The following is a 22,698-nucleotide window of genomic DNA, read 5'->3' on the forward strand; positions in this document are numbered from 1 at the left end:
GCCTAGCTTAAGACTTTAGGCTTAGAATTTATTTCCCTGACCAAAATGGTTATAATAATTAAAATAATAATATTTTTGTTTAGTTAATCATTTCGTAATTTATTGATTAACATCCAATTATAACTTGCCTTACACAAGGTTGTGAACCGAGCGTGAACACGCATAGTGAGCTGACTTGACGCCTGTAACGTCAAAGGACATTAGTTCATAACTAAGACACCCGCCTTCCAAGGTGGACAAACTGAAGTGTACTTGCTCGAAAGCTTAAAGCGGATATCGGCGAAGTCATGCCTCTGTCATTCTTCATCCTGGAAATCTTTCCTTTTCTCAAGCTTCCTTGTCTTTGAAGTTTTTATGCCCACAACTTAATAATATAAATGCAAGTACTATATAGTTTCTCATCTATTAATTTCATAAAACTTGTCAATCAATATCGGATAACATTTCAAATAAATAATTTTTTTTTTTTTTTTTTTGTTTGTTCTCGAACACATGTCATTATTTTTAATGTTCTTACGTTAAATGACATTGATTTCCAATTAAGTTAAGAAAATCGCAACAGAATTGAAATAGAATGACTGACAAAAATCATGACAAGCTATCAAAACGATCAAAGCAAAATGGCGATGAAGGAAAATAGCTATTAATAAAAACTGCTTGCAAAATAAAATACAAAAAAAGACGACGACAAAAAAAAAAAAAAGAAAAAACACTTCTTATGCAATGCAACAACGAAAACATATATGCTAATGAAAAATATAAAAAATTCATTTAATTTATTAACGAAAGCATTCTTTAATAGAAATAAATTTTCATGAATAATTTTCATATATTTTTTTGAAAAAATATTAATAATATCTCTCTACCTGCTGTTGCTAATTACAAACAACATATTTTCTACTAACTAAATAATTACTTAGTTAAAACAAGTCATTAACCAATCCCGTAATTATTTTATACAACAAAGGTAACAGACATGCGTAAGCACGCCTTCTCTTTTCCTTAAAGCAGGCGTCTCTATTTTAACAAATCACTGCAGATATGCATATAAGGCGTAGGTGGAGAAAAGGTAAACAAAAAAAAAAAACACAAAATAAAAATTTACTCTTTGCGGTTATATTGTATATTATTTTACTTTCTTGTCCCATCAATTCAACCACCATTGTTAAAATTGTGTACATTCAGGGGAAATATTTTTAATAGGGAATAGGCAAAAAAGAGATGCAAAATCCTTTAAAATGATTCTAATTAGATTTCTTTTTTTATTTTACTTCTATATTGTGCTCTCTCTCTTTCTCATTATCTTTTAATACAATAGGCAGCCATTTGTTTTATTTTTTTGTAAACCGCAATATCTATAACAAGGACACTAGTTGTCTCGCTTTAACTGCTAAACATTCAGTCAATTGGACAAACTCACCTCTTTATTTAAGGAAATTCAACACTTTACTCATTTTCAATAGCATTCTCTCTCTAATTTTGTATAAGCATAGCATAGAGTGGAGCTCTTCTCGCTCTTGTATATATTTATATATGGAAAACTTGTTTTTACTTTTTACTCGAGCCATTCATATGAAGAAATTAAATTTTCTCTCTTTCTTTGCTTTTGAAATAAGATTTTTGTTTTTGTTTGGGATTCTTAGTGTGTTTATGCATACTAACTTGTTTTTGTATTATTTTGGTGAATTAGCTGTTGACTGACTGCAACACCTCGGTATGTGGCGCACGATTCCGCTACGTTAGATACTTTTTACAAACATACTGTGCTGGTTGATCTCGCTTCAGTTTTTTGTTATAAACGTGCCGTGCGCTTATATATATATATATTTCTCGCGCGTTGGCCAACAACAGCGGGCTTATAGAATGCTGTTACTTTCAGCACTTATGCATCGATATAGAGAAGAAGAAATGCATTGCGCAGCCAGCAACAACAAACACATAAGAACGCATATTACGATGCTTGGCTTTTTAGACACACACCCCAGCCAGGGGTCGTTAAACACAAGCCCCTTAGTGGTGCTTACTCGTATATGCTGAATACACTCATTTTCATCGTCATCGACATCGTTTGTTGTGTGAGTTGAGTTAACACATTTGCAGGAGTCAGTTCAGTCCTGCTGCGCATCTTGTATCGAAAAGTTTAGTCGTAACACAGCTGCCGCATGCTGTTTGCAATATTAAAATGAACGCGAAAAAATTATTCACAAATTAACGGATTATTTACAATTTAAAACAGAGAAGATTAAAGCAAACAAAAAATAAAAAAAAAATAAGAAAAAAAGGGAAAAAATTGAAAAAGAAATAAGAAGGAAAGAATACGTAAAGTGTTGTTAATTAATAAAAGAAGGAATAAAGTGAAGAAAAATGTGAACCTAACTTGTGTTTAAAAAATTTGCTACAAAAAAAGAAAGAAAGAAAAAGAAGAAAATTTAGAAGAAATTACCAAAAAAAAAAAAAGAAAAAAGAAAAAATTTATAAGTTAACAAATAAATCATTATAAATCATTATACATTAATTAATAAAAGTTTCCTTAGAACTTAACTTAACTTAACTTAAGCACGATGATGATGAACGCTTTTATAGATCCATCGACAAATCAACATCATCTGGCTTCGTACGGTCTACGATTGTCGCCCAATACACCGGGCCATCAGCAAACCGATCTAACGGGCCAACAACAGCAATTACATCAGCAGCAACAACAACAACAGCCACATGATGATCCCCAAAGTCATCAGCAAATGGACAGTAGCGGCCTTATGTCTACGGATATGTCTACGCCTTCGGCGGCCTATCAAAATAGCGGTTACACTCCTTTCAATCCTCAACTAAGTTCTTACTCATCGCGTGATTTTCTTTTGGGACGTCGGGCAGATCAGGATTATATAACGGCGACGGGTGGCAGTGGTCAAACTGTTGGCCAAACAGCTGCCGATTCAATGCTGTTTCCTACGTTTCCTGCCTCCCACGCTAACCATCCCGATCTGACTTCGTCCTTCGGCAATCATCCCTTTCATACTCATCCTCATCATGCCGCCCATCATCATCATCATCATTCGCATCAAATGCGCATGGGCATGGCCGACTATGCACCGCATCATCCCTATGCTCATGCGCAACATCATACTAACTTTCCGTCGGTACATGCTCATCATCAGCACATGAGTATGCATCCTGCCGGAGCTGGGGCATTTTTACGTTACATGCGCCATCAGCCGCCCACCGCCGCCACAACAATTAAACAAGAAATGCAGTGTCAATGGATTGATCCCGATCAACCGGGCGGACCAAATTCTCGTAAAATTTGTAATAAAATCTTTCATACGATGCATGAGATTGTCACCCATTTAACGGTCGAGCATGTCGGCGGTCCCGAATGCACAACCCACGTATGCTATTGGATTGGCTGTTCGCGTAATGGCCGACCGTTCAAAGCTAAATATAAACTTGTCAATCATATACGTGTGCATACTGGCGAGAAACCGTTCGCTTGTCCTCATCCTGGTTGCGGTAAAGTTTTCGCACGCAGTGAAAATTTAAAAATACACAAACGTACACACACCGGTAAGTTTATTATCAGAATTGAAATGTTTTTTTTTTTTTTTTTTTTTTTTTTTTTTTGTTTAAAGCCTTTCTCCTTCAAACCGTTACAAAAGGCGATGCGCATATATATATATATATATATACATCTATATATGGTTATTGTGCATAAGTGTTAAGACACCTTAAGCTGATAACGCGGATTTAAAAGTAGGCGTTTGCGCTGACTTCTGTGCTAGGCTTGTTAAGCGATTTTCGGCTTAAATTTCTTCCTTTTCTTCTTTTTTTTTTTTTTATTCTTGTGGTTTACTTTTGTTAGTAAATTTAACTCAAAAGTCATAAAGTTAAGAATTTTGCCTTTCATATTCATAAAGATAATGTAAATACCTACTTCTGGTTAGGATTAAGCAAAGAGAAAAAGGTGCGATTTTTTTCTGTTTTTCAATTTGAAAGACCGCTTGTAAATAGGATTAGTGAGGAGTATCTCCTATAGAGAGACTTAAGCAGAACTTGATAAAGTTTTTTAGTTAGAAAAATTGTTTTGCACACACACACAGTTAAACTGATTAAACAAACAAAAAAAAAAGAAAAAACAAAATGAAAATAAATTTCAAAAAGATCCGAGAATTTTTTATTATTTTCATATCCCACATGACTTCTGATGCAAACTTATAATTATAACCTTATGTGGAAATATGTATATAACAGCCAGAAGGACTTGAGATACATTCATCACTTACTATACTCGCTCGATTCAGATCACTTTCTAGGCTATTTTGTCCCTCTGTCCACCTGTACTATCTTGTATTCTTGAGTTTAATCGACAGCTCGTGGCATAATAATGCCAATCAATTCGGGATCACTGTCTACGCTAGTTTGTCCGTCTGTCATGTATTGTTGAGTGTGTACAGTGCGAAAGTCTTAAGATATTTTGATTAGGCCCACATGTTTTCGCCTAAGGAAGAACAGCATGTTCTATTATGTCAATCGATTCGGGATCACTTTCTAAGCTTGTTTGTCCCTCTGTCTTGTGTTGTTGAGTACAACCTTCAGCTCGGAAACTTTTAGATATTTTGATTGGGCCCACTTATCTTTCACTCAAAAACGAACAGCCGGAAGGACTTGCTCGCCTTTTTCGTTTGGTCCGAGGCGTAATTTTTAAGATATTCCGATAAAATTTTGTAGCTTGAGAGGTTTTGCTTCAAAAACAAATGCTATTGAAAGTATCACGGATCGGAACACTTTCTCTACCACTTGCTCTATATAGCGTCTTATTTTAAAAAGTTTTCAAACGAATAATAATGATATCTAAAGATGGAGTCTGGCCCACTATAATGCTCTTATTTTATCATTGTTATAGTTTTTTACCTCAAAGAAATATATTCTCGGAATGAAGTAATATAAGTACTTAAGTAAGGTGGCAGTTAAGACCATTGGTTCTGAGATTGGTTTTTATTATTATTATTATCTACAATATAAATTTTAGGACTGAAAGTAGATTGAGCGACTAAGACTATCGTCTCTTTTTATTTAATATTATCTGTCTGATCAGTATGGGAAAATTTTTTTTCTAAGAAATTTTTTTTCACTTGATTTATTATCGCTATTATGAATACAAACTTAAAGCCCAATATCCATAACGGCAAGGCACATAACTATAAAATACGTGACAGATTTTTGCATAAGTATGACATATAAGTCGATTAAAGGACTACTGATGTATGTAATCACGGCGCTCCTTACTCGCAGGAATCATTTCCTGATAGCGAGTAGAGAAAGAGGAGAAAAAGGGAAGTATTCGGTCAATTTTCCTTCAAAAGTATTCTGGGAATCACCAAAAGATTTCAAAAACCAGCAGCAACGCTTTCTAATACCGAGTTGCATGGGCATTAAAAGAATCGTTCAGCCAAAGGGATAGAAAAACATGATATTAGTATAGAAGAAATTCTTGGAGTCTAATTGAAGAATGAGCATTTTAAAAAGGTCATGAACGCAGAAAGAAACGTGGTCCCTGAGTTTGACATTAGAAACAAAACGTAATAAGATTGGCAATAAGTTGGACAATAAGTTGAACAGTGCGTCATACGTGGTGTATATATGTAATTATCGTATAATATGTATATACATATATAATGTATATATAACGTACAATGTACGACGGGCATATGGCAAAGACTTGAGTACGAGTACACATAATTAACATTAGTATGAGACATGAGAAGAGACCGAGAAATACCAGACTTGATTCGAAGAGACATCTCGATCTCAAGATTGCACAATTTTCGAAATACTTGCAATGTGGAGGCTCAAGTTAAGTTTGGATTCAGGGATACCTGGGATACCCTAAGGCATTGCATTGAAATACTGGGAGCAACTCGGGGACATTTAAAAAGTAAGGCCCCACTCATACTTGTGTCAATGCAAAGAATATTATCCAACATGCCAGAGTTAAAACTTGTTAAATATTTGTTTTTTTTTTTTCACTTTCGAAAATATACAAGTAATTTATAAATTTTTTGTTTTTAATTTGTTTTAAACGAAAGTAGTTTCTCAACAGACTTTTCTTTGCTTAGCTATGGTTATAGACAAAAACAATTTTGAGAAGATTTCTCTTTTTAATAAATTGTTGTAAATGGAATTGGCTTTGAATGCGTGTCTGAGTCTTCCCAGCCACATGTATCCTCCTCCGTACGCGAAATACAAAATTTAATCATTTTTAAATGATTAGCTTTTTTTTGTTGTTTTGTGCTTATAAGAGAAAATATATATTATTCGTAATTATCGATAGTCAAACAACCAAACGCAAATAATTTTATTTATTATATATAATATTAACCACTTAGCTGTGTAATTTATTTTTTAAAACCCACTCCCACACAAGCGAAAACGCACACACACATACACGGTACTTTAAAAATTCCGCCACAGACGCACATACTGTACATGAATGAAATCAAGTAATGAAATGCTTAGGCATCAAATACATCAATACATAGGTTCGTATAACAAATTTTGCCGAAAAATCAAAAAGATGCGAATATAACTTGGCCCAAAGAAGTGGCTTATTGGATATAACGCTTTGACCACTTTTGAGGCTTGAATCCATGACCATTGTTCACATGCTTTGCCTACTCCTTCGTTTAAGGTGGATGTGAAGCGAATAAGATATCATTTTTATAAGAAAAACAAATTAATTTATTATTGAAAATTTAAAAATTGCCAATAAATTAAAAAATTCATAAATATAGGAAAAACAAGAACAACAAAAAGTACTATAATGGGCCACAACTCCATTGACCATTAAATGTTCTCTACGTCACTCTACAGTTACAGGTATTCATGCAAAGGAGTTTCATAATAAGGTTTGGGGTTGAAAGTGGCTTGATCCGAACCATTTTCTGTACCTTGTTCTTCCTTGAGCAAAAAAATACGTAAATGCACCAAATTTCATCAAAAAATCTCTCAAAAATTACTGCCTGTGGGATAAACACAAGAAAACAAGACAGATAGACGGATGGACAGAAAAGATTAAATCGATTCAGAAAGTGAATCAGAATCGAACGGTATAATCAAAGGTGGTTATGTATCAAGTTCTTCTGGGTGCTGCATACATTCGTCCAAACTTAATATTTCCTTACGCGACAATCGGCGCGGGATGTAAAGAATTAAAGAAGAAAACAACATTTTTTTTTCATATAACACATTTACGAGATCAAACACCTAATAGAAGGAGATAGTGGTTCAAGAACAAGACATTTTCTTATTGTACTTTTCATCCGTTCTCTTACAAGTGTACAGTTATTCTATTACTTATTCTATTGCTCGTGTCATTTCCATCCATTTTCTTGCAATAATTAAGGTCTACTTTCCCGTGCGGGAATCATCTACGTGCTTCTATTTTGCCTTCTCCATTGCTGCAGAGCATACTTGGTTGTAGCGATAGTGAGGCTTAAGTTGTTGATTGTGCCCGCACGAACTAGGCCGCGTCCATTCCTTACTTCTATTTCTTTTCTCAATTATTTCTGACCGTATTAAGCATATAGGCGGTATGTCCTGAGTAATTTTTCAGATTAAATAAAAGAAAGCTAGAGCGGGCATTAGCAAATTTCGCTGATGGTCAATTAAACGAAACCTATTTCATGTTAATTAATGATGAAAATTGTTTCATGATAATTAATGACATCACGCTACAAATGATTTACGTCTGCCCGCACTGTCGCGTTGTCGAGCGGAAACGATTGAAAAGTTCTATGAAATATTTTTGCTAATGTCAGACGTGCTTATGTGCTATATAGCTTGCAATATGCTGTTTTTTTGGTGACCACGCCCTTTTTGGCTTTTTTTTTTTTGTAAAATGCATTAAATGTTTGCTTCAAATTTTAAAAGCTGTTTTATTTGGCATTTAAAACTGAATATTAATGCAAAATTTTAGGTTAACCTATCCCTTATATGCCTACACCTATGCATATGCTTATACATATGTATATATAAATATATGCATATATGTATGTATTGTATATTTGTAGAATGTATATTTATACATAGATGTATATATATATATATGAATTGTCGCTTATTGCAATAATAATAAGTAATTGATTGTCGTTAAATATCGAAATTTTATGTATGTTCAACAATATTGATAAAGCGATTGCGCTTGTCAGTAAGCCTGAACTCCGGCCATAACAGCACTTCTGCTTAACTTTGGCAATCTGTTGGGCAAAAGACAATAAAGAAAATTTCACATTATATGCTAACTTTCAGTCCCCTATTCCTTTATAAAATAAAAATGTAACTGACATAGGGACGGACTTAGTAACTTTGAGTCTTCTGCGTACTTATAAAGCGGAGAAAGAACGTACGAATGGCCAACTGGACGTGCAATTTTACAATAAGTTTCCTGGGACTTTGCTTATAAAGCAATGATATATAGACGGACATAGGGACAGACGAATGGCCAACTTGACTTGCAATCTTACAATAAGTTTTCTGGGACATTACTTATAAACTAATGATGTATAGACGGACATAGGGACGGACGAATGGCCAACCCCGACTTGCAATCATATAATGACTTTTCTGGCACTTTTGACAAATATTTCGCAACCGTCGGATCAGATAGCAAAACCATGATGTATCCTCAATTTTTTGCGATAGTTATACGGTAAAGATATTTCAAATAAAAAATATTATGCTTATCATGTTAAATTAATTAATTTTTTTAATTTTACTTTTATTATTTTTTTTTTTTACGCATGCCCACCTGCATGCATGCATGTATATAAAATCAATATAATAAAAAATTAAACATGTGTATGCGTTAAACGAAACATTCAAGACATAATGATGGATTAATTTCATTTCAAATAAAGGAACTAAGAGTTAGAGCTGAGTTTGAAGAAAGAATTCATTAAAATTACAATTTTTTTACATCAATCAAGAAAAAAAAAAAAAAAAGAACAGAAAAAAAGTGATTTACGAATGATGCGAACACCAAAGCGAAGATAATTGCCAATCATTACAAGACAAATTTTCTTGTTTTGTGTTTAATGAAAAATTATTTATTAAACTATTTGTTAATATTAAGAATATACAAATTATAATAAAAATTAAAAAAGAAAAAACTTTAAGACGATGACGAAGCTGAAAATGACGAAAACAAAAGCTTTCTGATCTGCTTATCATAATATTGAGAATATAATGCGATGAATGAGTTTAAGTGATTATCAAGAGATGTAGTATCGACCAGTGTTCTCGTATTGGATAATATTATGGCCAGCTATTCCTAAACAAAGTATTATGTTATGCGAAAGTAAACAGTGCCCGTAACATGTATTCGTCGGTTTTAGTTATGAATCACAAAATATTACTATAAGGGAAGCGTTTCTTTTTAAATCGTAATGAAAACGCTGCTAACAGTCATTTAGGGGTGTCGGTTGGGCAAAGTGAATACAATGGTCAGTGGATCAATTTTGTTTCAAATATTTTCCTTGTTTAAAAAATTCCTTTGACATTGAAAGGAACTCTACTGAAGGTAACCAAATAAGCTTTAGCATCTAAGGGATTCTGTTGCAGGCAAGCGCAAACTCATCTCTTATGAAGGCAAAGATACTGACAGGTGATTGGGGTTAGGAGCCCTTTCTTGGTTGTCTCAACGATTGATTAAGCCATAGGTACTGATTACAAGTTGCGTAAATATGAAACCGGAATTTGCCCTTAAACGACTCTGACAGAACGGGTCAGAAATACATATTTCTGAAAATGTGCTGGCAATAATAAGCGGCTGCAACACAAATGCATACCGCAACACAAAAACTTATTTCCTAACAAACAATATGTCTTGTTCGGTGCATTCCTCGATAGCCATTGTTTTTTTTACCCTAAGAATGCAACAGAAAGTCTTTTTACACTTGTATTTTAACTGGGAAGACGAAAAGTTGATCTATATTTAGAATGCCGGACGTAAAAATTCTTGCATATATCAAAGCGTGCCATCCACATCGATTGCTAGATTGAATCGCTTTGGTAAGAAGACGGATACTCGATGTTTGATGGGTTCAGAAGGGTTTGGTCTTTTATTTGCTGTATTAAGGGTGGTGGTGGAAAGATTAATAACGAACACTACCTACCAACAGCGATTAATCAGTTTGAAACTTTCGCTATTCAACAAAGCCATTTTCTTGCATGATATCCGTGGCTCCTTCCATACAACAAAACCCATTCGCGGGACGTTGAAAGCATTCAAGTGACAATTGCTAGCCTAAGTGACTTATTCAGGAAATTTGTGACCTTCCGATATTGCTTTTTTGCATCGATAGGATGTGTCCTTGCTGAACAGGACATAAATTTCCAGATAGATGGGGAATTAGCTAAAATTCCGGTTTCATATTTACATATCTGGTATATGAAAATTTATTATTGATCTCATATCTTTTGTTTTTTTTTTTTTTTGATTATTAATGTCCTTTTTTTCAATATTGATCATCATGTCGTTAAGCACGCGTCACATTGTTCTTGTAATCAAAATAAATTGTTTTTCGATTCTGCTTAAAGAGACTCCCTGTGCAGTTCTGTAACTAGCTAGCACGCTTCACAAGAAAGAGAAGATTGCAAAGAGATTTATTGCTGCAAAGGGTAAAAATGTTCACTTCTTTCATTCTGGTATCTTTTGCCAAAGATAGAGGAACGCAAATTTTTGGGAAAGCGATCGTTCCCGGGCGTTGCAGCCATGAAATTTTTGTTGCATTCTACAAAGACTTTGTCTCAATTGACTGCAGTATTGATTGGTTATCCATTTCGATAGCGATGTTGTTCGATCTTTCTGGCCATCAAGTTCCGGTCGAAGACTTTTTTGATTGATTGACCAAAACAAGAGGATTTTCACAGATTTTATGAATAGAGTCTTAAGTTTACCACGCTCGAGGCATTCTCTTCATATAAGCTAAGCACGTTTTCTTTTCTTTTTTTTTTTTTTAGTTATGTGCTTTGCCTTTAAAACGTTGTCATGCTTTTTGTTCCTATTGCCATAAAGAAATATTGAAATTGCATTCAAAATCTTTCAGATAAATACTTCAAAAATAGTTTTCTAAAAGATCGGTTTAAATGTCAGCTTTTATTTGACGTACAATATGTATGTTTGTTTGGTTAATAGATAAGCGAAAAAAACATTCGCAAAGAATACATATTCTAAAGTCGTTAGAGAGTTAAGTGTCCATTAAATTTACTATGAAAATTAAATCTCGTATATTGTTAAACTATTAAACAAGAAACATTAGGCATTTAAAAAAAAGACCCAAAGATATATCAAACAATTGGCATTAAATTCACCCTACACCACTCCAAAGTAATTCATATCGCAATTCTTCAAAGCAAAGGGTTATATAAGAAGTGATTGAAAAAGTGGTCCTGAATGAACCATTTTCCAATAGCGCTTGTCCTTGAGCCGAAACATGTTAGTGTACCGAATTTTATCGAGATATCTTAAAAATTACGATTTGTAGCCTGAATACAAAAAAAAACCAGACAGACAGACGGACGGACAGACAGAGAAGCTTCAGAAAATGAATCTGAATATATCGGTATAATAAAAGATGGCTCTTTCTAAAGACCTCCTGCATGTTGCTTGCGTCCACTCGAACATGATATATCCTTGTACCACAAGCGAGATATGATATACGAACTCGATGAAGGTTTTATCTTTTGAAAATATATTTTATTTTTTGTAATATTTACTTACGTTTTGCTACCAAAATTTTGAATTTTTATCTCTTGCTTTCATCTTTGTGTTGACCTCAAGAATATTTTTGTAGAACGTTTAACGAAATGAGCAAAATTCTGGAAAAAAAAAGAAAGAAAGAAAAATTTTATTGAAGTGTTCTTCAATAGATTAGATAGACGATGAATAGATGTTTTTTTTTTTTCTTTGTTTTTTCTATTTATTTATCTAAAAGTGTTTGTTTGCTTGTTTGTTTGTTTGTTTGTTGTAATCTCTTCCTCTTCAGTTAGTTTATTTCATTTATTCATTCATTCATTTATTTTTTTATTTATTTATTTTTTTTTTGTTTTTTTTTTTTTTTTTTTTTTGCTTTTTCAATATCTCTGAAGTGTATAATAGGTTTGTTGTTCTCCAACAATTCTTTTTTTTGACACTTTACATGCTGTGACGACACGTGTCAAAACTTCCCGTTAATCGTACGTGTAATATATAATCATGAGTGTTTGTGTACTTGATACCCCCTCTCTTATATATATTTATATATATTATTTATATATAAGTAGAAGGATTTTTTTTTTTTTTTTTTTTTTTTTTCCAATAAAACCTCCATTTTATTCGAGCACTTAGCTTACCATTGCAGTTAAGAGTCCAGCTTTTTTGATAAGTGTGTGTTTTGGTTTTTAAAGTGTGTTTGCTTTTTGTGTTAATAACTTTAGATATGTGTGTGTGTGTGTGCGCATGTGTGCGTATATATAAAAGGAAAGAATTTTAATTAAAAACATATCAAGTAAGTGTTAATAATGTATTATTATGAATTTTTCATTTACAAGAGATCAGCTTTGGCATTGAAATTGATATACGATATGACGATTTATATATAATTTATAATGAAGTCATTATGTGCTCCTCACAAAACTATTTTGAATGAATTGCAACATACTTATATAAGCTTAAGCATGCTTACTATTCTGTTTAGTGCGTGTGCAAGAAAAAAACAAAAAAAAAGATTTTGATCTTGTCCATCCCTTTCCTTCCGAATAGCGAGTACAATCGTATTACAGGAATAACAAATTTTGTGATATAAAAAATGGTTGAATTTAGCTGAAGAAGCAGAACATGACTTAAATCCAAAGTCCGCCTGCGTAGCCTGCGCAACTCTCAGGTTCAAATCTCAATGCGTAGGTGTAGTGAGTTCCATGTCTATGATGACATAACACTTAACCGACTGGACACGTCATCCACTAAGCCCTCGCTTTCTTTCTCCATTTCTTTCTGATTATCAATGTGTTACCCTTATAACGGATAATTAGACCTTATTATTTACTCGGCTGGAGTAGCCCTATACGTAAGAATCGCGGCTAACAAATAAGCCTTCGCGCGTTCAAAAATTGAAATTTACTTTCTTTATAATATAATCAGTGTTCAGGTGCTACGGACATAACACATATCGAGTGAGAATGTACGCATAATACGTGCTCAAGAAATTTGTAGTAAGAGAAGAACGATTACAGCCGAATAAAACGGCGTCTTATTAAATGAGTAGCCGAGTAGGTAAGAATCGTGACTAACAGGCGAGCGTTTGCGGGTTCAACTCTCAAGTGCTGTAAAATTTACTTTGGTTGTAGCTAAAGTGAGTGCTCCGCCGGTAAAGACATAACCCTTACCAATGGGGATGGGGACATGGAACCACTAAGCGGCATATGATCTGACGACCGCAGAGATTGCACAAAATCCGCCAAGTAAACTACAGAAATCGAACATAACCTCATTGAACGGCTATAAATATCGGAAATAATTTCGTTTAACGGAAGAGAGAGAGAGAGAGAAGAGAAAGAGAACGGACAAAACATCGTTTCATAACTGAAGAGATCGGATAGGATTTCATATGAAAACTATAAAAGTATAATGTCGAATATCTAGGATTATGTTAGCTAACGAAAGCAGAGGTCGAACAAAGCCTCCTTTGCTAGAAATCGAACACAACATTATTTGAGGACTGTACAGAGAGCGAGAAGGAGAGAGAGAGAGAAAGAGAGACTGTACAGCATAACCTTACTTGACCACTACAGAGATCGCACGTAACATCGATTACCAACTAAAAAGATGAACGCCATAGATATCTAAGACTATAATATCTGATATCTTAGTATATATTATTTGACGATCACAGAGACTGAGCAAAACTTGATTGTGATCTTGCAGGGATCAATCGACATATAGAGAAATCCAAGACGCTATCATTTGATAATTAGAAGGATCAAACCAAACTTATTTAAGAGTACGTGGAAATCGAACATAACTTCCTTTAACAACTAGAGGAACCGACTAGATGATGACTAGTAAGACTGAAAATAATCCCATATAAGCCCTTTTTAAGGCTTGAAACCATAAATATAACCTCCAAAATAATTCATATCTGAATGTTGCGGACTTCTTCCTTTAAGTTTACGCAAGGATGCCACGAAATTTGGAAAAAGGAGGAAATTTGAGTTTGGATTTTGTAGATAGAAAGTTTAAAAGAAACTACTTAAACTGCCAGGTGTCGGCCAGCCAATGTTATTGAAACCAAGAAATTTCATAAAACCCAATGTCATTCCCTTCCTTCCCAGAAAAGTATTTCATTTCGTTGCATTTTCAAATTTTAAACGCTTTCTCGCACACATACCTAATATGCTTTCTCTTATTTTCATTCATTTTAACTAAATTTCCTTTTGAAAACAATAAGAATAACGACAACGGCAACGACAACAACAACAACAACAACAACAACAACAACCATAGTATATAACCTTTCAATGCGATCTTATTGTGTTTATGTCAGTGATTGATGACTTTATTACGGATTTATTTGTGCAACGTATGTTCATTGCTGTGTTACGGTGCTCTCCATGTTGTTTTCCCAACTTTGACAAGCACAAAACGACATTTTACACTTAGCAAAAAACGCAAAAATGATGCACTGACTGACTTTCAGTCTGTCTAAGTGTCTGCATGTTTGGTCTGCTCTGTCGGTCTGTCTGTCTGTCTGCTTGTCTGCCTGCATTCACCTTTACACACTGTGTGTTATATATATGTATCTGCATATTAAAGGAGAACAACAGGAGAAAAACGTTATCCTTCTTAGAATTTGTTTTGTCTGCCACAAATCCTCACAAAACAATCAGCGCAACGTTATGCCCACATTTTTTGTTCGTTTGAGCCTTTTTTTCTTTGGCATTTGCTGTTTCCTTTTTTGCAAGCAGGTATAAAATCTGTACAGTGTCCTGTGATGTGTGGGTGAAGCAACAATTTGAAAATAAATATCGATTAGTTACGCTGTCCTCTGAAATAATTGTTTTTGTTGTTATTATTGTTGTTGTTATTGTTATAGTTCACCTTGAAAATTGATTTCTCTTCCTTCTCCTCTCAATCTTTTGCTCGCTCGCTCTCTCCTCTTTCCTATTTTCTTTGAAAGATTTTAGTTGAAGAAATTTGTGCATTTAAATCGACTTTTGTAAATTAGTTATGCAGTAATTTAGAAAAAAAAAACAACAACAAAAAAAAAAAATTAAGAACTTTAAAGGCTTGCTGCTGTGCGGATGAAATTAATTTTTTTTTTAAATACTTAACAAGGTATGACAATTTTTCGGAAACTTCTATAACATTGTCATTAAAATTAGAAGAAGTGGAAGAAGAAAAGAAGAAGAACAAGAAGTAAATCTTTCTTCTTTTTTTTCCTTAAAAAGAAACTGTGAATATCCAGCAGTGTAGGTTATCTGAAGTCTAACCTTGACTTTACGCACAAAAATTCATAGTAAAAATCGAATAAATTTTAAATGTATTTTGAAACAATGTTGCAATCGATATGATAAGATTGAGGTTATGTGTTATGCTAGTTGTAATAAATGAGTTATTTGAAGCTAGGACAGTGTTAGTAATTCTGGTAACTATCATGTAGTAAATCGGATAGTCGAGTGAATACTAGATATATTTTTGATCACATTCCTATGTACATTTTCGGCCAATAACTCTTTGTTCGTTTGGAGAAACAATCAATCAATTTCATTCAAACAAAGTCAAAGCAATGAGTTTTGATTGACATAAATATGTTTTATTTTTGACATATATTTGGACTGTGTTTCAAGCTTCACTGATCCGTGGGTTATACATGATCCTAAATTGAATTTTAATTTGCAGGTTCATGCCAGCGTTAGTAAAGCCAAAGCTTCGCAAAGGGTTCATTAAACCGTAGCCGCTTGAATTTAAAGACCCTTCTATTGGGACGGGTTAGGCCGATTTCGGAGAATTCACTTGTAGCGTGTGGGGTCCCCGAAGTACAGATGTTATCTAGATCAAATTGAGGCGACGCAGAAAGCTTTTGTTAATTAAATTGCTTGGCTTGGGATAGAGTCCGACAGATCCGTTTCCACTTACTATTCCGATCGTCTTAAACTTATATATCTTCCAATCTTGGAAAGTACACGTACTTGGTTCAGTGTCTCGTTTCTAATAAGATAATTGTCGTTCGTCCTTTTTGCTGAATGAGTTAAATATTGACATTTCGGCCAGAGAGAGAGAGAGAGTTATTAAGCTGCGAGATTAGTTTTTCTACCTGCATGATGCTCTCTTCCATGAAAGTCTTACTTAAAGAAGGCAGCCAAGCCACGACGCACGATTCTGATAAAGTCTTGCTGCTACATCGGGGTCACTCTTTCATCAAATCGAGACGAGGGACTTTTCAGAATATTTGATTAACAAAAGACTACGAAGTTTCTGAAGGACGTACATGGTTTCTGGTAACTTTTTGCTTCTACTTCATGATAACTTTTTCATAAAATTCTTGTTTAAAGAGAAATGCTATCTCAATGACTTTGCCGAGCGCGTAGTTAAGTCAAAGCTACGAAGTTTTTGAATAACACAAACATCACTGCTTCTTCTAGTAAAATTTTTTATTTTTACTTCGCTTTCTCTCTATCTCTCTCCTTTTGCTATTATTCTCTATATCTCTCTCTTATAAAAATCTGGTTTAAACTAGAAAGATAACGGACATTGTCGAACTTCTTCACTGAGAACTGCAAGGTTTCTGAGGGAAATAAATTTCTAAAATTTTGTGACTTTTTCGTAATCGCTGCTTTCGTCAATTCTTGCTTGAAGAAAATAGCCGAATAACTTCAACGAGCGGAGAGTTTGCTAAATGCTATTAAAATTAAATGATGTACTCCTTGTTCTTGCCTACTTCTGGATCACTCGTTCTTTCGCTTGTTATTTAAAGAAGAGAGTTAACTAAAGGCTACGAACTTTCTCGATGACACCATTGTCCGTCCGTCATTTTTAGTCAAGTTTTGGTATTATTTTATGGTTTCCCTTTCATAAAATTCTTAGTTAACTAAGCTGTACGCAACTTTTGATTGAGTTCAGTATCACTCACCACAATTCTTATTTAAAACAGAGGGATAAGCTTCTCTGACAAACGTGTTTACTCAACGCTACGAAACATGCTAGTAACATAAACTTCGCTCGATTCTCGTAAGGTTTTGCTATTATTTCATGGTCCTCGCTTCAAGACCCGTCGCTATACAAATTTCACCAAAAATATATCGAAGATTGCCACCGATAGTTCGAACACAAATTGAGATGGACAAACGGACGGGCAGATTTAGACCAATTCAGATTACGATGGATTTAACTTAAGCCCTTCTGCATGTTACATGCATCCCCACTAACTTAATATATCCTGTACCAGGAGTGGTGTAAGGTATAAAAAAAAAAACAAAGCAAATTACATCCATAGCTTAATAACATCGTCGTTTTGCATGGTTTTTAAAGGACCTTGATACTTGTGCGACATAATGTTTATAATCATTGCTAAATAAGTAAATTACATAAATTATCGTAAAAACTGAGAGAATCTATAAAAAAAAAAAGTTTAAGTAAAGTTTTTGTTTAATTTGCACGTAACCGGTAATAAAATAATGAATTTTATTACAGTAACAAGAAAAGAAAAAAAAAATAAATAAAAAATTTCGTGTTTTTCTGTCTTTCATAATTTCAAAAATAACAAAAAAGAGCGACAAACTTAAGGATCATTTACTTTTCTGTGACGCAGTGGCGTTGTTTTCAACTTTACTATTTATTTATTTTCAATAAAATCTCATTTAGTTCCCGCCCAACCATTCATTTATTGCATTTAATAAATAAACGCAATATTTTCATAATATCGGCACCAAGAACCCAAGCAACAAAAACAAAAAGGCGATCATAATCAATAAAATTTGCATAATTTTCTGCGTATTTAAGTGCATGTGTATGTGTGTTTGAATCTGGTCTTTACGTTTACGCTATAAAATATGATTTGTTTGCGAGTGTATTTTCACTGTTTTTGTAGTTTTTGTTAACAAAAATCTTTTTAATTGCTTTTATTTGAATTTTCGCCAAAAACAAATCACAAAAAAAAAACAAAATTTCATATTCATAACTTGGCTTATATTAGTTGGCTCGTTGTTTTTTTTGTTTTTTTTTGTTTTTTTTTTTTTTTTTAATAATTAAAGCCATTATGCGATCCCAACAATAACATTAAAATTTATTTATCGTCGATTTAAGGCACAACAATGTATTTATAGAAGGGTATGATAATGAAAAAAAAAAAAAGCCAATAACTGAAGGATGATAAGCAAACAAAAGTCCCTCTCTGTCAAAGCAGTAATGAGAAGACAAAGAAGAACAAGAAAAACTACTGTCATTATTAATATATTTAATATTTCCCTCAGTTTAATTTTTTTCTCAAATCAATCGTCCTGGCTTGAGAAGATGCTTTGCATTTAATTATGAACCAAATTGATTCAGTGAAATGGCGTTGATTACTTCGTCCATAACTAAGAGTTAGACAGACAGTTAGATTAACAAAATTGAAAAATTATTTCATTTGGAAAATCTATCCGAGCAAATGTTTTAGTTATTTTCACTACGTTAAGGTCACCCCGGAGAATGGCAAAGTAATTTACTTATGCCACAGACTATGATTTCAAATAAATACGATATGCGAAATTTACGATACGATATATGATTGATATGTTCAATGAGGCAATCTGTCTTCAACCTTGCTAGCAAATTGTAGAGTATACAAGTGAATGACGGGTATACAAAAAATTCAGCATCAGTCACCAGTCATAAGGAAATTGGTTTACAAGGATGTATTCACTTTGTGGGGATTGTCAAAACTTCCAGAAAAACTTGAGATGGACCCACGATTATATTCAGAATCACTTTCTTGATCGATCCATGCTTGTCTGTCCATCGGACTGTCTCGTGTTCTTATATTCAATCTGCACGACGTTATTTTTGAGAAATTTTGATAGAATCTGGTATAACAAGGTCTTTTGGTCCAAGAACACCCACCAAATGCAAATGATTTGGATCGGACTGCTTTTTCGAACACTTTTCATATAACGCCTTATTTTAAAAAGGGGGTAAGTGAATAACTCTATTAACCGATTTGGTGTAGGGTTTTCAGTTGCGACCATTGTACTGTTTCTGCTTATTTTTATAAGCGAATTTCCTAACCTAACAACTATGTTTTATTATAAAATTAATTTTGAATTTTGATACCGATATTGGAGAATTTCATTGCGAGACTATAGCTCCGGAATACCAAATTTGATACAAACTCATCCAAACTACGACAAGGAAACATATTGCTTTCATTTATGAGTAGTGACTGGTCACAAGGCTACAAGTAGATACAAGTCCTTTCTTGTTGTGTTCAGTGCAGAAAACACATTAGATTCGTCGAACGCCTGCAAAGCTTAGAAATAAGTAACGGACGGGGACTGCGAACTCTATTACGAACTCTTGATCGGCATCCATTTCGGAATAAATGCAATCATGACCGTTTGTATGAAAGTTGACTGTACCTAAAATCTTGCTTGCGAAAAGAGCTGTTTGTCGTACAACCTTCAATACTATCCGAAGTCGTCTGCATGAACTTTTTTGTTTGTAATCCGCTATTATGTACTTACAAGATTTGCTCAAAACTTGGATGCACTCAGGGGATCAAAGAAGCACTAGTGTAACTGTGAGTAAGGTATTTCTGTATCAAGACTTTTTTTTGCTCTTCTTTTTACCATATAGATGGGGACTCAGTTAGTCTTCTGTCAACTGTTCGACAAAGGTTCAAGTTACATTTAACTGTTTTTGGAGAGTCAAAAAGTGCATATACGACGTGTAATGCTTTGGGAATTCAAATAAGACAATAGCGCTGAGGCGGCAGCTGAAAAAATAGGTAGCGCATACGATGAAGCACTGATAACTGAACTTTCTGAAGACACGACGACTTTAAGAGACGGGACGTCCTTCCGACTTTGACGACAATTTTTTAAAGGGAATATTGAAGCAAGATCCACACCAATCAACAAGGTTGAATATCTCACAGTCAAGTCTTAAATTAACACAATTTTCTTATTCAATAAAAACAGAGCAAATGTCTGATAAAAGAATGGAAATTACTTATGACTCAATGTTATACATTCTTCATCCTACGAATTTATTGAGTAACGTGTTACTATATCATAAGAATCGCAAAACTTTTCGAATAAAAGGAAACGATCGCGCCCTTGTTCATTTATGCCATTACCTTCGGATCGAACAAACTTCGGTCAAGGTTTTTTATAGGCTTTATGGGTTCTCCAAAAGGACGTTCAAGCAAGAAAAAAAACCTTCACAGAAAAAGTTACAGTCTAAGAAAACATTAATCAACTACTCCTTTGGATGGTTTCTTTACCCAGATTAATAAAGTAATCTATCTATCTCGTCGTTTGAAAATTTCTTTTATTTCGAATAAAATTCAATTAAAGAAAACTTTCCAACTTTTTTTGGTAAAGTTTGTAAATAATAATAATTACTACACAATCAAGGACGGGAATTAGCCTGCAATTGATTAAAATTTTTGCAATATTCACCAACTTTTCAAGCTTAAGCTGACCGAAAGCGCAGAGAGGATTGGGGTGGCGGCGAGGTGGAGAGAAATTGTAGGTGTTATAGCTCTTGCTGTTATTATTATACGTTTTAATGAGGTTATAAAAACCGTAATTAAAAAGCCACTACTATGATGCTGGTTAACAATTTAACCTTAACATCTACAATTATCACAACAACAACAACAACCAAAACAACAACTCTAATAAAATTAAAATAAAACGTTTAGTTTAAAGCAAACAAAATATCACTATTGTAAAATTGATGGAGAAAAAGAAAGCAAGAAAGAAAGCAAGAGAATGAAAGAGAGAGAAAGAGTAGATAAAAGAGAGATAGTGAGAGAATAAACGGAAAGGGATGAATGAAAATTCCCCCCTCCGCCCCCTTCCATTTCCCACTTCGGAAAGGAGTTCATTTCAATTTATTTTTTGGCACAAGAGTTGGACTTTAATTTATCGTCATTTCAGTGTCAACTGCAGCAGTAACACAACAACAACAACAATAATAATAATAATAATAACAACAAAAACAACAATGCCAGTAACAGAAGCATCATCATCAGTTTTTACGATGAAACAATTCCCTTTTTAATTGACGCCATGTTTGTTTTCTGGTTTGTTGTTATTTTATGTTGTTATGAGAGAGTGCCTTACATTCTCGCTTATAGAAGGATGCAATGCAAACGAACAAAGGCAATAAAAAAAAAAAAAATAAAAAAGAATTAAATAAGTACAACATGCATACATGTATACATAGTATGTATATAGATGCTAGCGTATATGTTAACTATATATATATGTATATATATATACATAAATACATATATATATATATATTCGCCATGTAAACAACAAACCAAACCAAACCAAGCCAACAAAGTGCAGATTGTATGGTTGATTGTGTGGTTTTGTTTGTCTGTATATGCTGCCAAACCATAAATGAAGGTGTTGATGAACAAATCTTGTTTCTGTTGTTATTTGTATTGGTTGGTTTGGCTGGTGTAACATTAACAGTAAAATAAACATGAGCATACATACACACACACACATATGCATACCAGCATAGTCAGAGACACAATGGCTTTAAAGAACAAGTTTTACGTCGGCAAACAAAATATTATATGCATATACATATATATTTATGTATATATATATATATATAATATATATATACATGTATTCACATATATTACACGCCGGCACAAATATTTATGCATTTCATGTTATATTGTTGTTGTATTGATCTGTTTTTTTTTTTTTTCTCATTTTTGCAAACTCCATATTCTGCTTTTATAGCCAGAAAAGGAGGGTTTTGCACATTTTAAGTAAATATTAAATTAAATTGTTTAACAAAGACAAAAAAAAAAAAAAGGATACCAAGAATACCATAATAAGCATTCGAAGTCAATTCAATATTTAGTAAATTTGAAGAAGACAAAGACGATCGGGATATGTTTATCATACCAGCAGTTAAACGCATATAGCAGGCTTATGATTTTATTGTGACTTTAATACTAACAAGCGTGAGAGAAATTAAATTCAACTTAAGATGAATTTAATTGGAATGAAACCAGAAAAGTCTTAAATATATATATATATAATTATTTTATAATAGATGACGATAAACGATCAAAAATTTAGGTTTGTAAAAGTGTGAATACCAAAAATGATATTTTTATCTTGGTATTACTTTGGCTTTAAGAGAAGAAATTTAGCTTGATTTTGTTTTTCTCTGGACTAACTCAGAGAAGGAGCGGCCCTGATCCAAACTCCCTATATATAACGTCCTATATTGATCAAATATTAACAAGAAACCATTATATATATATAATCGATTTCGTCATGTCAGTCCGTCTTAGCATTCCTTAGCTGACAGAAACTCTTGTAAGACCTCAGCTCCCAATCCTGACTTATAATACGTTAAAATGCATAGTAGATACATATTCGATGCAGTCATGCCCGTTATTCATATCATCCCTTAACTGATAGATATCC

At 33.5% G+C, this 22,698-nt stretch overlaps 1 protein-coding gene across 2 annotated transcripts in view; it reads left to right on the forward strand.

Moving 5' to 3' along the window:
- Nucleotides 1-1,734: 1,734 nt before the first annotated feature.
- The window catches only part of LOC119639867 (pair-rule protein odd-paired), a 60,873-nt gene continuing 39,909 nt past the window's right edge, over nt 1,735-22,698 (forward strand). Inside the window, exons 1-2 of one of the 2 annotated variants that reach the window (XM_038037551.1) lie at nt 1,735-2,075; nt 2,584-3,564. In XM_038037551.1, coding sequence (XP_037893479.1) covers nt 2,742-3,564 — 823 coding nt within the window. In that variant the 5' untranslated portion in view covers nt 1,735-2,075; nt 2,584-2,741. Of the gene's footprint in view, nt 2,076-2,479; nt 3,565-22,698 lie in introns of those variants that run through there. The other variant, XM_038037550.1, reaches the window with a different exon arrangement.

Source organism: Glossina fuscipes, unplaced genomic scaffold, assembly GCF_014805625.2.
Source record: "Glossina fuscipes isolate IAEA_lab_2018 unplaced genomic scaffold, Yale_Gfus_2 114, whole genome shotgun sequence".
Taxonomy (NCBI): domain Eukaryota; kingdom Metazoa; phylum Arthropoda; class Insecta; order Diptera; family Glossinidae; genus Glossina; species Glossina fuscipes.